Source organism: Nanorana parkeri, unplaced genomic scaffold (genome assembly GCF_000935625.1).
Source record: "Nanorana parkeri isolate BGI_ZX_2015 unplaced genomic scaffold, ASM93562v1 scaffold79, whole genome shotgun sequence".
NCBI classification, from domain to species: domain Eukaryota; kingdom Metazoa; phylum Chordata; class Amphibia; order Anura; family Dicroglossidae; genus Nanorana; species Nanorana parkeri.
In genome coordinates this window covers 474,987-489,981 of record NW_017306347.1, presented here as the reverse complement: position 1 = coordinate 489,981, position 14,995 = coordinate 474,987, and the positions used below count along the sequence as shown (strand labels likewise).

At 43.9% G+C, this 14,995-nt stretch overlaps 1 protein-coding gene across 1 annotated transcript in view; it reads right to left on the bottom strand.

Annotated features, from left to right (window-relative positions):
* CTH (cystathionine gamma-lyase) overlaps positions 1–14,631 on the bottom strand; it is a 22,579-nt gene extending 7,948 nt beyond the window's left edge. Inside the window, 10 exon segments of the mRNA XM_018576868.1 lie at positions 353–405; positions 1,206–1,327; positions 3,068–3,220; positions 4,430–4,507; positions 5,602–5,659; positions 5,952–6,083; positions 6,797–6,906; positions 8,502–8,597; positions 8,738–8,855; positions 14,452–14,631. Coding sequence (XP_018432370.1) covers positions 353–405; positions 1,206–1,327; positions 3,068–3,220; positions 4,430–4,507; positions 5,602–5,659; positions 5,952–6,083; positions 6,797–6,906; positions 8,502–8,597; positions 8,738–8,855; positions 14,452–14,607 — 1,076 coding nt within the window. The 5' untranslated portion in view covers positions 14,608–14,631.
* Between the last annotated feature and the right edge of the window lie 364 nt (positions 14,632–14,995).

Sequence of the window (14,995 nt, the reverse complement as noted above, 5' to 3'; positions counted from 1 at the left end):
CTTCACTATTGGTAACTGCTTCAGTTTTCGATCATTTGCCTCCTTGAATAAAATCTAAAACTGGAATTTATTTAAAAATTACAAATAAAATAGGGATCAAATACGCCACAAATCACAAAATCTCGTAAAATTATTTTTTGCTCTTCAATAAATTCTATCCCCGTATAACGCCGCTATGATTCAGGCGCTATATGGGTATAGAATTTATGGTAGAGCAACTGGCAGAAATAATTTTACAATATTTTATTATTGCTGATTTGTGGAGTATTTGATCCCTTTTGATTTTAATTGCAATTTAAAAAACACAAAACTAAAATGTATTTAACAAAAAACAGAAATCAGTTCTACTTACGGATGCTCTGCCAAACTTTCATATCCACCAAGACTTTCGGCCAGAGCAAAGACCTACCAAAACATATTTGATTAGATATATGAACAAAATAATGTAACATCTATTACATACAAAATGCTCAAAGTGCTTAATACAGATTTTTTGGGGTAGGGCAATTATCCTAAATAACAACACACACTGCAGAGGACCTCCTCCCACCTTCTCAGTTCTATGCATCTAAAGGGCTTTTGTACACAGGCATCAAACACAGGTCAGCAGATTCCCATTTACCTCAATAGTACAAAAGTGAATAGTCGCTCTGTGGCTGCCTTTGACTTGTGAATTTGGGTTGATCTGCACGCAGCAAGTCTTATTTGAGATGCATTAGAACTGCATGACAAAGCAGGTTAAATGCAGCTTTTAACTTTCCAATGCATGCTGGACCAGCAGTGCATTTGAATGCAAAAGCCAGTGTTTGACAGCAACACACGAGTACACAAGCCAAGAGGAACCAACAGTCATCTCCTCACCACGGCCATAGGCCTTGTACACATGGGCCTTCAGCTTGTATAAGAAAAAGCAAGCACAGCAAGCTTTTACAAAAGCATTTGCAGCGCTTTCAGCAAGCTTTATTGAAGAATTCTTCAATTATTTTTTTTGCGCTAGGCACAGGATTGGGGACGGTGTGCATCACCACGTTTCTCATACACATGGTAGGGGGGCTTCTGGGTTGAGGACAGGATGCTGCAATATGTAGTTCTATAGCTTCAGAATGCAAGTCAATAACATATTCACACACATTCTCTGGCTTGTGCATTACTCCAGCCTTCATAGCTGCTGTGCAGCGATCAGAGCCATAAATCAAAATATTCACCTTCACACTCTTGAGGAATATCTTGGCATGTTCCAAGTTGCCTTTAATATAGAATGTGATCATACCAGGTACACCGGTGCACTGACGCTTGGTGATCTCGTATTGTGGGTGTGATGGCAGTCCTTTAAAATTTTAAGAAGGGTTATAATGATATAATTTAATAATGATATAATAAAATATAAATTTTATAATGAAGATCAATTACAAAATGACACAGCAAATAATAAAAATACACCATATTCTTAGTATCTGCCACCATACTTGTAGAAGCCAATAAAAAAAGAACTTCATTCTGAAGAGTATTAGACCGAAAAAGACTACACAATCAAGAAAAAGGGCTTTTCCCAAAAGCAAGAGTCAATAGATGGTCTTAGGATTTGTTTATAATATACATTTCCTAAAATAAATATGTGTCTGCCTGCAATTTTATTTTTGTACGTTGGTCGCACATTTTAAAACGTGTGTCTTTCCACATTCTTTCGTTTGGCCAATGAAAGCTAAATAAAAATAGCGTTTGCTAGGGGGTGGGGGGGCTTGTTGCCAAGTGTTAAAATGAACTGCACAAGCTTTGTCTGCTGCCATCGAAGTCTATGGGACCAAAAACATACTGTTTTCTTTCCCAACGCGCAGCAGCATGATGCAAATGGTCCCATAGAAAAGAATGGCAATGCTTTTATTGTGCACTAAGCTGTAAAGTGGTACAGGTGTAAAGGGGGCCCTACTAGCTTGAATACCTCAGTATATGACTTGAAGCAGGGAAGATGTATTATATCCGTCACACAACCTACAGGCTTGCCCACAGTTGATGGCAGGTGCTCTAGTGAACTGTTGGATGACCAACCATACAATCAGGAAAATAAGGACCTCCACCAGCACACCATGGTATAGTAATAATTATGTCCAAGGACTTAGCATTATCACTGTGCCAAGACTTGCGATGCCAATATTATCACTAGACCAATGTGTGCTGGTGAAGATTCTTATTTTTCTATGACTCCCAAAACAGGCATACGGGTCAAGAAAGTCAAAGTCCTTATCTGCATACAAATATAACGCGAACAGGTCCAAGTGGATCTTGGCTCTCATGTTCATCCACTATGACTGGCATCATAGGTCATTACGATGCACCTGCTTGTGTCCTAGCGACCAATGATGCTGTGCGGCCCAGCCACCAATGACTGCAGGCCTGACACCATCATTGCTGGGTAGGACACAGGTGGAGGTTCAGCAACTGGGTGAACTGACCAGATAATTTACCCATTTGATGAACAGCTTGGGTTCTGGTCAGCTCATGGTCAACCCAAACCTCATCCCTAGAAATTACTATTTTCTCTCTATCCTTTGTTCTACCTCATTGTTGATGCTCTCCTTTGGCCTCTTTCAGCTACTTGCCATGCACTCACTCCAACATTGGCTGCACATCTTTGTTCTGGACCGTGTCTCCCGTGTGTATTGGCACAGCCACTCCACTCCTACTTCTCTTCAGTGGACCCCCAGCCAAGTTCTCCATTCCACACATTATGGTGTCTCACTCCAATAACTACAACAGCCATGTTCGTGGGCTCCACTAGTGAGACATCCCCAGCCAAGTTCCCCACTCCATGCATTATGGAATCTCATTCCACCAGCTACAACTGCCATGTTCCTAGGCTATCCCATGGTGATATATGCTCAGCCAAGTTGCCCACGCCATGCATTATGGACTATCACACAACCAGCTACAACAGCCATGTCCCTATGCTCCCTGTTGCCTTCTCCAAATATGAAAATCCAGCATGGAGAGTAGGGCCCCCTTATAAAAACCACAGCAGCTATGCAGGCCAATGACCAAATCCCAGTCACTTTCTAGCTTGGCTTCCTACCTGGGAATATGATTTTGTCAACACGAGGGTCTTTCTCCAGAAACATGGCTACAGCCAGCCCGTTGTGGAAATGCTGCCTCATTCGCAAATGTAATGTCTTCAGGCCACGGTTACAGAGGTAGCAATCAAACGGGGACGGAATGGCGCCAAGTGCTGAAACAAACAGATGTTGTTCATCAGTCCATCACATAAATATATGTCTCATGTACAGTGGGAGGTCATGTGTAGCCTGGACACGAGGAAAAATATCATGGTAATAGGATATCTCCTTCTCCCAAACCCATTAAACACTGAAGGAATTGACTCTATTAATATCATTATCCGGTTTATCTATTCATACAGTAGAATCCTAGACGCTCTGTAGACCCCAGCCTCCAACTCTGCTTCCTGAATAGCAAAATGGTTTAGAAATTAAATTGTGTAAATTATTTCTAAATGTTTTTTTCAGGCTGCCTCTAGTTCAGCGACAGCTTGCAAAGCTCTGATACAGAGTTATTACTGGGGATGAGAAAGATTTTCATTCTAGATCACGGGTGGGCAGCTCCGGCCCTCCAGCTGTTCTGGAACTAAAAGAGGTATTGCAAGACTCTGGACAGCCACAGGAATGACTCCCAGAGGCAGTGGCATGTTGGGATTTGTAATTAAAGAAAATTGCCCACCCCTGCTCTATATAGACACATAATTAAGACGTGGTTGGGGGCAGGTTATATTCTACTTTATGCTACTTAAGCGGAGCCAAGGTAAGAATTGATGACTTAGACCACGACATTGTAGTAAAATAGTTGCACAGTCTCACCGCTCCTGTTTAGCATTGCCTTGCTGATACATTTTGTAGATGTCCCAGGTAGAAGAGAAGTCACCAGCATGCCATATGTGTAAAATAATCAAATGATTTATTCACATACAACAGAAAGTCCAACGTTTCCAGGAGCCACGCAAGGCCCTTCCTCAGTGTGATATGGTGACGTTGATCGATCACTATATCACCCCGAGGATCACCAATCACAGTCACCATATTTACCTCGAGGATCACCAAATGTGTTAGGGCTACAGAATACTCCCTACTTTCCATTAGAAAGGCGGAAGGTGTTTTCTAGTTCTAATACTTCCTAACAGCACTGCAGAGTGCACATGACAGCACTGGATTTTGGCAGGACCAACCAATATTTTTTTTTTGCACCTTTTGACCAGTTAACTGTTGAACTTAACAAAATACTTAAAACAAAGTGCTTTAAGAGACTATAGTAGAGCAAATAAGAGAAGTTCATGATTTATTCAGTTACATGGACATAAATCGGCACATCTTCAAATCTGCTCTCAGATACCCCACCCCTTGGCACAGGTGCCCATATACCAACTCACCATTCTGGAGGAATTTTAGTTTCTCGTAGAGCTTGTCACAATTTACAGAAATCAAGCCCATGACAACATCACTATGACCTAAGGGAAAAAACAAAACAAAAAACAAGACGCATATCTTTATATATTTACATTGAACCATATTCTACAAATGCATGCTTTTAGCAGAATGAGGGGGACTAAGTTTGTTCCCCATTGTCCCTGTTGTAATGTAGACACCGCTCCAAGCTCACTACCGGGATGGACTACAATCTAAGTGCAAATTAGTAAACTAAAACATGATTGTAGTCCATCTTTACAGGATACTGCACAGCACTGGATGCCTGTCTAAAGGCTCTGTTTGGTTTACAAAAACTTCAGACTGAGCTATCTAATAAGAGGAGTCATCCACTTGTGCAAATTCTAGTTTGAGCAACAGAGCTAGAGATATATTACACACACACACTATATAAATAAAGGAGCATTACATTTTTTCCTTTACTGGACCCTAAAAAAGTGTGCACACAGCCTGTGAGTAAAGTAGCACGTAGAGGGCATATAACCCCAAGATTATGGCTTTTTTCTGGAGTTCTGATTTAATAAAGGATCATTTCCAATTTCTACATCATTCTAAAGCCTTGGTTCTCAACTGGTATTCAGCCCCGTATTCAGTTTGTCGCCCCATGCCTTCCACTTTTCTAGAGAAGCTCCTCTGCCTCCCCCTAGCGCAGCACTGTCAGTTCCCACACCAAGCAGCCATTCAAAATATATGTAGCCCGGTGCCTAATGTCAGCTTGATGTGGGTTGGAGCTATGGCCAGGAGCATTGCTTAGCGCTCCCTCATGTGTCCTAAAGAGGTGCCTGGACCAGAGTGACATCACATTCTGGCTCCCGGCACCTCTACAGGGCATGCAAGGGAGCTGTACAAGCAATGGCTCGTATGCCTGCACGGTACCCTAATTCCGTTCATTCCATTGCAGTGCGACTTGGGTTGCGACTTAATGACAAATGTGGGTCCTGAGGTTACACAGGTTGCAAACCACTGTTCTATAGCAAAGGATCTTGATGGGGTTATCATAAGTATTTTGACAATTGGCTTCAAGGTTTTTAAGCAAAGCACAAGAGCAGCCTCTAGTGGACAAAGAGCTAACTGCACACAACCATAAGCAACGATCACAAAGAAGCAATACACCTACCGTTCATGTATTTAGTTGCTGAATACATACAGATGTCTGCACCCAAGGCCAGGGGGCGCTGAAAGAAACAAAAGGACAACATTTTGACAATCATATGATGGTTATATAGAACATGAAATGTCAGTATTCGATCATAAGACTGGATACAGGTATTTACTCATGTTCTGTGAATCATCAACCAATTGAACCAATATCTAAATCATAATGCTGAGCACCTGAATGAGGTTAACTGAATAACATACTGCTAATGGAACTTGGACAGGTTTGATAACATTGTTGTTATTAAATGTTTTATGATTAAATTGATACTAGTTTGTTTTTTTTTTTAAAGAAAAATCAGTTTTCCTTACCTGGAAATATGCAGACATAAAAGTGTTGTCTACAGCCAGGAGGACATCTGGATGTTTGTGGACAACGTCGGCGCACCCTTGAATGTCGATCACAGTCAGCGTTGGGTTTGTGGGGGTTTCCAGCCACACGAGCTGAAAAATTTTAAATTGCCAAATAAACTATAAAATTATCCGCATACCTCCAATCTCAGCGACAGCTCGCGCCAATACAACCTAGTGAAAGCTGCAGGAACGATTAGATAGAACTCAGAGTAAAACCTATTTATCTGGTGATCTTCTGCCATGCTGGTACTAGTTGTGAGGTCGAAGCCATAGAAGACGCTCTTCTTGCTGATGTTAAGCAGGCAGTTCATTGGTACAGGTACATTTATTAAAAAAAAAAAAAAAGCGGAAATTCCACCAGTGTATGGGCACTTTTAGACATGTCTTGTAGCCGCCCCTCTCACCACTCATGTATGCAACTTTACACCATGCAGGGCCAGCATCAAAGTCATCAGCATGAGACAAGAACGCTGCTAACAAAGCCTGCATCCCTGATGAGCGAAGGACTCAGATGCCGGCTGTCAAGGAACTGTAGATTAGGGCATTACGGTCGTGTTAAAAGTAAAAATAATGAGAGGGAGAGGGAACACACTTATTACATCACATTGCCGGAGTTCTGATTTGATGTTCCCATTTATTTATTTTTTTTACATTGCACCGGCGTGTTTCATAGCACTTCACAGACTGAGAAAATCTCATACAACACCCAAGGATTAGCATGATGTAACAGCTAATAAAGTGTGAGAGCACCCACACCAGCATTGTATAATTTAGAGCACCATTACCCCATGTGTCATACTTGCCTTTGTTTCTGTTGTAATTGCAGCCTCCAGACACTTCAGGTCTGAGCAGTCAACAAATGCCACTTTCACACCCATTTCAGTCGCAATTCTTCTAAAGTATCGGTTTGTGCCTGTCAACAGTGCAGAGGAATTATCCTTAGTATTGAATCACAATGAACGCGTCTGCCCATTATAATAGCCTTCTATTAAAAACACTGTAGCATCACTGCACACAACCCTCGACAACTCTCATAAAAGGGAGAATTGTCCTACAGCCTGGCACACTACACCCAACCAAAGAGCACCATTCTTGCCTACTTAAATGGGAAGGTTACCCCAACATAATATTGTAGCTATAGGTGAAGACTGGTGGCCCAAATCAACCCCTGGCTTTCTATAGGTCTGGGATACTCAGGTGTGATTTCCACGTCATGGTTCCCGATTCTGTTTGTGTACCTGGGAGTATAGTGGGTAACCTCTGCATTTCAGATCCTTCTTTTCTATTCTCCATGGTATAAAAATGAACACATTTCAGCAGGGAAGGTGGGAGCTTCTCATACTGAGCAGAAGCAGAGACACCGGCACTCCAGATTAGCAAAAATACGTCTATTTATTGACGTGCATCATGGTAGCAAACAACGAACGTTTCGGGGGTCGCAAAGGATCCCCTTCATCAGGTAAAACATACAGCTTCTCATACTGGGCACAGCAGGTTTGCAGACCCAGGGACTCAAGCCAGAGATCTCACCAATAGAGTCCTCAAGAGATAGAAGAGAAGAAACTGTTCACCTTCCTTTACACAATGTTATTTAATTGGGCAGTTACGGCATGCAGAGTAGAATGAGGAGCACAGGGGGATATTTGTCAATTCTGTCTCAAAGCCAGGCGATGCTAAAAAGAAGCAGCAAGACTGACTACATCACTGATCTACTACAAGGTTACAGCTGAAGTCAAGACATTTCTCCCCCATCTGCTGTAAGGTAGTACTACACAAAGTCTAATGAGAGCATGAACAAAAGGTCCGATGAGTCCAAAATCTTTTAGACGTATTCCAGGAATTGTTTTATTATTATTAACCCTTGCAGTGGGCCTACCCCTGCACTGCAAGGGTTCAGTGCTCATTTGTGTCTAGGTGGTAACCACTGCAAGGGTTAATAAAAAATTCCTGGAGTTCTTTTTTAATATTATCAGTTCATTACACAAAACCATAAAACCACCAATGCATGTGCATATGAAATACTTTGTTATTTTTAGAATATAAGAATTCAAAAAAATTAAAGAAAAGCAGCATTGTAAAAAGGTGTTGGTGGAGAGGGTGTGCCTACATTCATAGGAAAACAGAAAATTAAAACATATGGTGGCACTTCCCTAAAGGGTGTAGAATGCTTCATCTGTTTATGTTTGTGATAGAAACGTGTAGGTTGATCCAGGGTAAAATATATATTAATCCTGGTGCTTCATGGCAGCACACAACAGGTGTGCTGCCATAAAGATGCACCAGGAAAGAAAGATTACCGAAAGTATACAATCTTCCGATTATATTATTGTTTACATTTTTTTTCCCCCAGACCCTACACCAAAATAAGCACTTAACCCTTGCAGTGCAGTGGTAGCCCCACTGCAAAGGGTGATTTTGTACATGTCTGGAGTTCTTTTTTAAAGGGAAGCAGCTGGATTTTGTGTCCCAACAGTGTTGAGCATTTGCTTTATAAAAGTCTGTATTTACCTCCATATACATCACTTGTACAGATGACCTGGTCTCCAGCTTTCAGTAGGTGAACAATGTTGAGAGTTGCAGCCAAACCAGAGGCATAGGCTAGACCTGACAAGAGAAAATAAGTTGTTAGAGGAAACACTTAAAAAAATAAAAATAAAAAAAAATAATAAATTATAAAAATAATAATCCTTTCTAGTACTCTAGGAAATTATTGATTATTGTTACAACTAATAAATGTTTCTTACAGTATTTGGCACCATCCAAGGCGGCGACAGCTTTTTCCAGGCAGTTCCTTGTAGGATTTCCGCTGCGGCTGTATTCATAGCCCTACATAGGTAGAGTGGAAACAAAACCTTCAGAACTCTCAGTGCACGACCTCAAAATATCAGACTGTTTAAAATAAATTGTAATCTAAGAACACATTTCACTATATACCAAACAACTTTGCATATACAACCTCTTCGCTCATCATGGGGCTTCCCATGATATAAAAAAAAAATAATAATAACAACAAAGTATATAGTATCATGTGTTCTAAGATTACAAACAAATTTGCAAATACAACTTCTTAGCTCATCATGGGGCAGTATGGAGCTTCCCATGATGAACAGTGAGATCAATGGGGGGAAAACTACTCCAAATCTGGATAACAGGGCTGAACCTCAGATACTCCTTCTCAGAGAGCTCAACAATGGCAGCATGTAGCTTGGGGGCAATTGCCAACTATGCAGTCCAGAATGTCCAGCTGGTTTAGTACTGGTTTAAGCTCAGAAGATGTGGATGTCTTCCCCCTCCTCCACATATCCTCCAGGCTCAGTATGAAGTCCCCCACTCTCCAGGAATGTAGCCTTACAAGTAATCATGTCGGTAGAACCCATTAGCTCTACATACTAGAGCTGCAGCTAACGATTATTTTCAAAATCGATTAGTTAGCCGATTATTAAGTTCGATTAATCGGTTAATCAAACAACTTGGCAGAAACAAACCTCTTGCCCTTTATTTTTGAGCTTAGAGAGCCTTCATTACAGGCTTGGACCAGCATATACATTGCTTTATTTACATCTAGCCTGTCTGCAGGCTAAAAATTGAATGTAAAGGAAGGCGTCTGCTCCACATACCTGAATGATTCAAGGTCTTCAGCGCCCGGAGCCATAACTGATATTTTAATTTTGCACTGCACTCATGTAAATCACAAAACGCAGAATGAAGGCAGCCCATAAATAAGTCTAAATAAGGCGTGCCTGTTGCCTCATTCCAGCAACAAACCGTAGAAGAGGAAAACATGAAGAGGGATCAGCGATACTTACTTGTTCTCAGACCTGGGTCAGCAGTCATGCGTTTTACTACACTATATTAAAACAATGCGGACAGGCCGAACGTGAACTATGCATGCCTTACTCCAGTCCAGGCCTGTTCACTCCCATACTTCATTTTTATCAGGTTTCAGTGTGTAAGGAGTGCTTATGTAGTCTGATCTCATTGCTCCCACCATAGTATAGCAGCACTCCCACCATAGTATAGCAGCAAAGGTTCCGCTCTCCAATTGGAGGAAATATTGCACTTTACATCAACTCAAAACAATGCACCTGCCCTACATGCAATGCAGTACCATTCATGGTGAATGGCACCCAATGCATTGTACAGTAGAGCCCAACACACCACAACGCACTAACCATGCATTGCAATGCTAAAAATGTGTGTTTGCGTTTTGTTTTAATTCATTGTGATAATAAGTGGGCTGCTTTAGTACAATGCACATTACCGCAGCCCAAGTAAAATGTGAGCAGCCTAAAAAAAAAGAATGTGGAAAACACACACACACACACACACACACACACACACACACAACTTAGATTTTAAATTTAAAAAAAGACACTCCCAGTCTATATAAAAAGGCAGCAGTTGAGTCCCAAACATTATTATTAACTTACTTTGCATAGTAGGAAGCAATGAAAATGCCACACACATAGCCATGTGCGCACAGGGTGTGTCCTAATCACTGAGCGCCTTGTTTTTAGTAACTGAGCCGGTGGAGAGATCACAAAGATCTCTCTGCGATTGGCTCAGTGATACACTGTGCAGCAGTACTTGCCACTTACATTTTTACCATAACAGCCGCAGTCCTCGGTGGCTGGAAAGCTGCAAGGGAGCGGGGGCTGTGGCTTCCCATACAATCAGGAAGCCGGCCAGATGGTCAGGTGACCACCTGCCAGGCTCCCTCCTTCATTACTGCACCCCTGCTGGTAGAGGTAAGGGACAGTTAAGAGATTGGAATTTAGGTATGTGTAATCTAATATCTATCTATCTATCTATCTATCTATCTATATATCAGGGGCGCAACTAGACATCACAGGGCCCCACAGCAAACTTTTGTATTGGGCCTGTAATTTCTAGTTACGCCCCTTGCAGAGCCCAGCTGAGAGAGTCCCTGCAGAGCCCACCATGGACTCTGTATGGTGGTACCAGGTGGGCTGGTCACACCCCTCTTACCCGTCAGCCCTGATCTGCCGTCAGCCTCCTCATCCTCCACGGTTGCTGGTGGGCCCCGCCTCCACCTCCGCTGCTGCTGACACCGGGCCCAACCTCCTCCGCCGCAGCTGCTGGCTGTCACTGACTCAGCAGCGGCTGCGAGGAGGAACGTGCCGCTGTCCAGATCACTGACAACCTGTCAGTGATCTGTGCAGTGGCACGTTCCTCCTCTCAGCCGTTACTGGCAGCCAGCGTTGCCATAGCAACCCACACGGCATCATCATTTATTCCTCGTCCTGGACGGGCCCCATAGCTATGGTGATCGTTGCACCACAAACGTGTGTGTGTTTGCACACCCTAATGCAATATGCTGCGCACACCTATGGCTACACATCTGTGACCATTCCAGTTTTATATTAAGCTTAGTAGAGTTCCATGATGGATAATTATTGAGCTCAATGTTTAACTTCCTCGCAGTTCAAGTCCGTCCACTTCCACCCACAATAATTACCTTATATTGCATAGTTGAGCAATAACATGTGATGAACAACAACCTTTGTATCCGGTCCATCAGTTCAGAGAATGACACGTCGCAATCTGGAATTTCATGTCAAAGAGGGACCAGGAGTGCTGGAGGACATGCTGGGGTTTGTAGTCATGCGACTACTGGGAATTATGCTTCAGAAAAAGATCTGGCACGGATGACAGCCGGGCCTTGTAATAAATACAATATATAGAACGCGGGCGTCACTTCACGGTTAATATCGGAACGTTTCACCCATTAGTTAAACTTTGACGTGTGAAAGCCTCGGGCAAATTTCCAAGGTTGGTGGAACGATCAAATAAAACTATTTATACCCGTCGTGTGTGCCCAACACCTGGGGTATAGACATCATTATAGAAGTAACTGGCGTGTTTATTTACCGATTCAAATTAAATAAAAAAATTGCACAAGCAAAAAAAAAAAAATATCCATCTATAATTTCTGCTACTACATGCCCTCAGTCTGATGGCCAGCATCGTTCATCCCACTTCCTCTGAGCCCAGGTCATCCTGGATCCATCCAAGCCTGTGATTTGATAGTGAAAGGAGAAGCAGCACCATGATGAGCCTATTTCTCACTCTGCTATCTCCTCCTATCAGCATGCTTCTTTTCAGTACATAAGCCGATAGGCTCCTTGTACTGCTTTTTTTCCCCCCTCACATGCCAGCTCTGCTTTACAGAGTCCTGCCTATTGTAATGAATGGTTGTAGGTGGCTGTACCCTGGTTTGTACAGCAACTTGCAAAAACCCATGCTTGCCCAAATGGGTTTCCACCTTGCCTATGTGCGTGTTTATGCAAGTAGTGGCTTAAAGAGGAACTCCAGGAACAGTCAAGTTTAACCCTTGCAGTGGGGCTACCCCCTTCACTGCAAGGGCTAACTGCTCGTTTTGATCTAGGGGCCGGAATAAAGCAGATATACTCACCCGATTCTCAGTCCTTTAGCCCTCACCTCTCTCCCCCTCCCAGGCTATGGAATGTTCCTCAATATCCTATCAGTAAACCCGAGGTATCCCCTGCACACCAAACAGCAATGGAGAGCGTTGGTGCTCGTAGTGATGTCCACGGATGGCGCATTGTTCAATCCTCAATGTCCTAGACGCAATGACGTCACGGGTCCCTGCGGCTGCAGGGACTGGTCAGGCAGCAAGGCGGGACAGAGACCAGATGAGTATCATTAGACCAAAATGTGCCGTCCTCCAGCGATGTCTGGTCCTGGCACCCGTCCCCGCTGCATCCCCCGCCGCCATCTCTGCTGCCTCTGCTACTGGGTGGCGCACAGGAGTTACATCTTCCTCCTCATCACCTGGCCCATTCCCGGTGTTCTATTGAATTCTCCAACTCATCGAGACCTCTAACTCCCGTCATTGCGCAGCCAAGAGGAGTATCAAGCTATTCCTTTTTATTGTAAAGCGCTGCGCAAACTGTTGGCGCTATATAAATCCTGTATAATAATACAATCCGCAGCAGTGCGCCTGCGTGGGCACCCAATGCCACAAGCGCCGACGGGAGTTGGAGAACTCGATTACCATTTCGAAGAACCACAGGCAAGTGGAGAGGTCAACAAGGATCGCAAAATCTAGTGCCACCCGTCGAAATCTACAAATGGACGTAACATCATAAGTTGTAGATCTCAACGAGTCGGCTACCTGGACAGAACACCGGCATCTCTACCCAATAGCGTACATTGCACGGCGGCGCACTCATTCCGACCTCCCAATTTTTAAGCCTTTAATTCCGCTGTAACATTACTGGAAATAAAGTTTGTGTCGTGGGAAGATCACATAGATAGAAATCTCTTCCAGGAACATCCAGTCTGGCCTGACGGGGGAGCCGGTCAGCCGGCAGTCACATCCAGCTATTGGAAAGTGCCGATTTCCAGTGACTAAGCGGATTGCAACCTCGTGTAATGTTACATCATACAGCTCCGTCTATACAAGAGAGTCACGTCACTGGCCATGCAGAGCCTGCTGGAAGGGGACAGTTCTCTATTGTGTTCTATAGAACAATGCACAATGAGCGACTGTCAGCAGGTGGGGGGTGACTGACAGCAGATGATGCTGCTGCTGCAGAAGCTCTTCATCGTCAGGTGTAACCAAAACACAGTGCCCTATAGACAGGCAGATGTCAGCATGGTCTATCACAGGGGTAGGCAAGCTCAGCACGCCAGCTGTTGTGGAACTACAAATCCCCACGAGGCACTGCAAGACTCTGGCAGCCACATGCATGACTGCCAGAGGCAGATGCATGATGGGATTTGTATTTTCATCACAGCTGGATGCCAAGGTTGCCTACCTCAGGTCTTTTCTCGCCAGATCCTCGGATTGTGGACTTTGCCACCGATGGACTTTGCCTCTGCCATGGTCGGAAAACTTGGCGACTGTTTTCTCCGGTTAATTCTGGAGAATTTCTGCAAGCTAAATTCACACCTATGCAGTTTTTAATGCATGTACACAGGACAGCCCGTGTTTTAAAGGGCACTAGCTTGCATCTGCGTGGTACGCAATGGCAAAAAAAAGTTCCTTTTTTTAATGCTGATGCATGTTAAAGCGCCTATGATGGACAATGTACATTACACACAATGTCACATGCGTTGAGGCTAATGCACCACAGCTCCCTAAAATCAGACAGGTCACCCCAACACACTCTGGTGCATCACTAGGAGTTGCAACACACATGCATTGGGGTGCCATTTAAATAATTGGCAGTGCAATTAATCAACACATCACACATGCATTGGCACACATTACATACATGGTCCTCTAACACATAGCTGTAAATTGTCCCTGAAATAAAACAGAGGGGCAGATCTGATTCTCGTGGTCACCCTAGAGTTAATCATGTACCACCCAGCTGTCAGAATCCATCTTTGATTGCCATCTGTCAGGAAGTGTGACGTTCCCATGTCACTGATCAGAGGGAGACAGTGATTGACAGCAGCAGGTCACATGAGTGAAGGTGGTGGACAGGGAGATCGGGGGCACCACCGCCATGGAGGTCCATTGCTCCGGCTCCTGCCCGCTGTGGATGGCCTCGGTGGCGAAGTGCTGGAAGGGCTCCAGGTAGCCCAGGGTCATACACATCTCCTTCTCCGGGTTCTCCATGCCGCCGATATGAATGCTGGATGATGCCGAGCCGTGCGCCTATATGAGCCGGGCTCCCACCCGGCTCAGCTCTGATTGGCTGTAGCTGGAGGCGGTGTCTGTGCAGAAAGATGAGTGGACAGCGCGGACTTGCCGGCCCCGCCCTCCGATGTGACGTCAACAAGCACGATACGATCAATTGTTACATTGTGGCGGAGGAGTTACACAATGTGTAACAGAGTCTACGGGAGGAAGGGAGAGTGTGACGTACGATGTTGACACATGATACCCTGTTTCCCCGAAAATAAGACCTACTCCGAAAGTAAGACCTAGCGCTATTTTTCAAGATTCCTGTAATATAAGACCTACCCCGAAAATAAGACCTAGTTTGGTGGTAGCATGTGAGTGG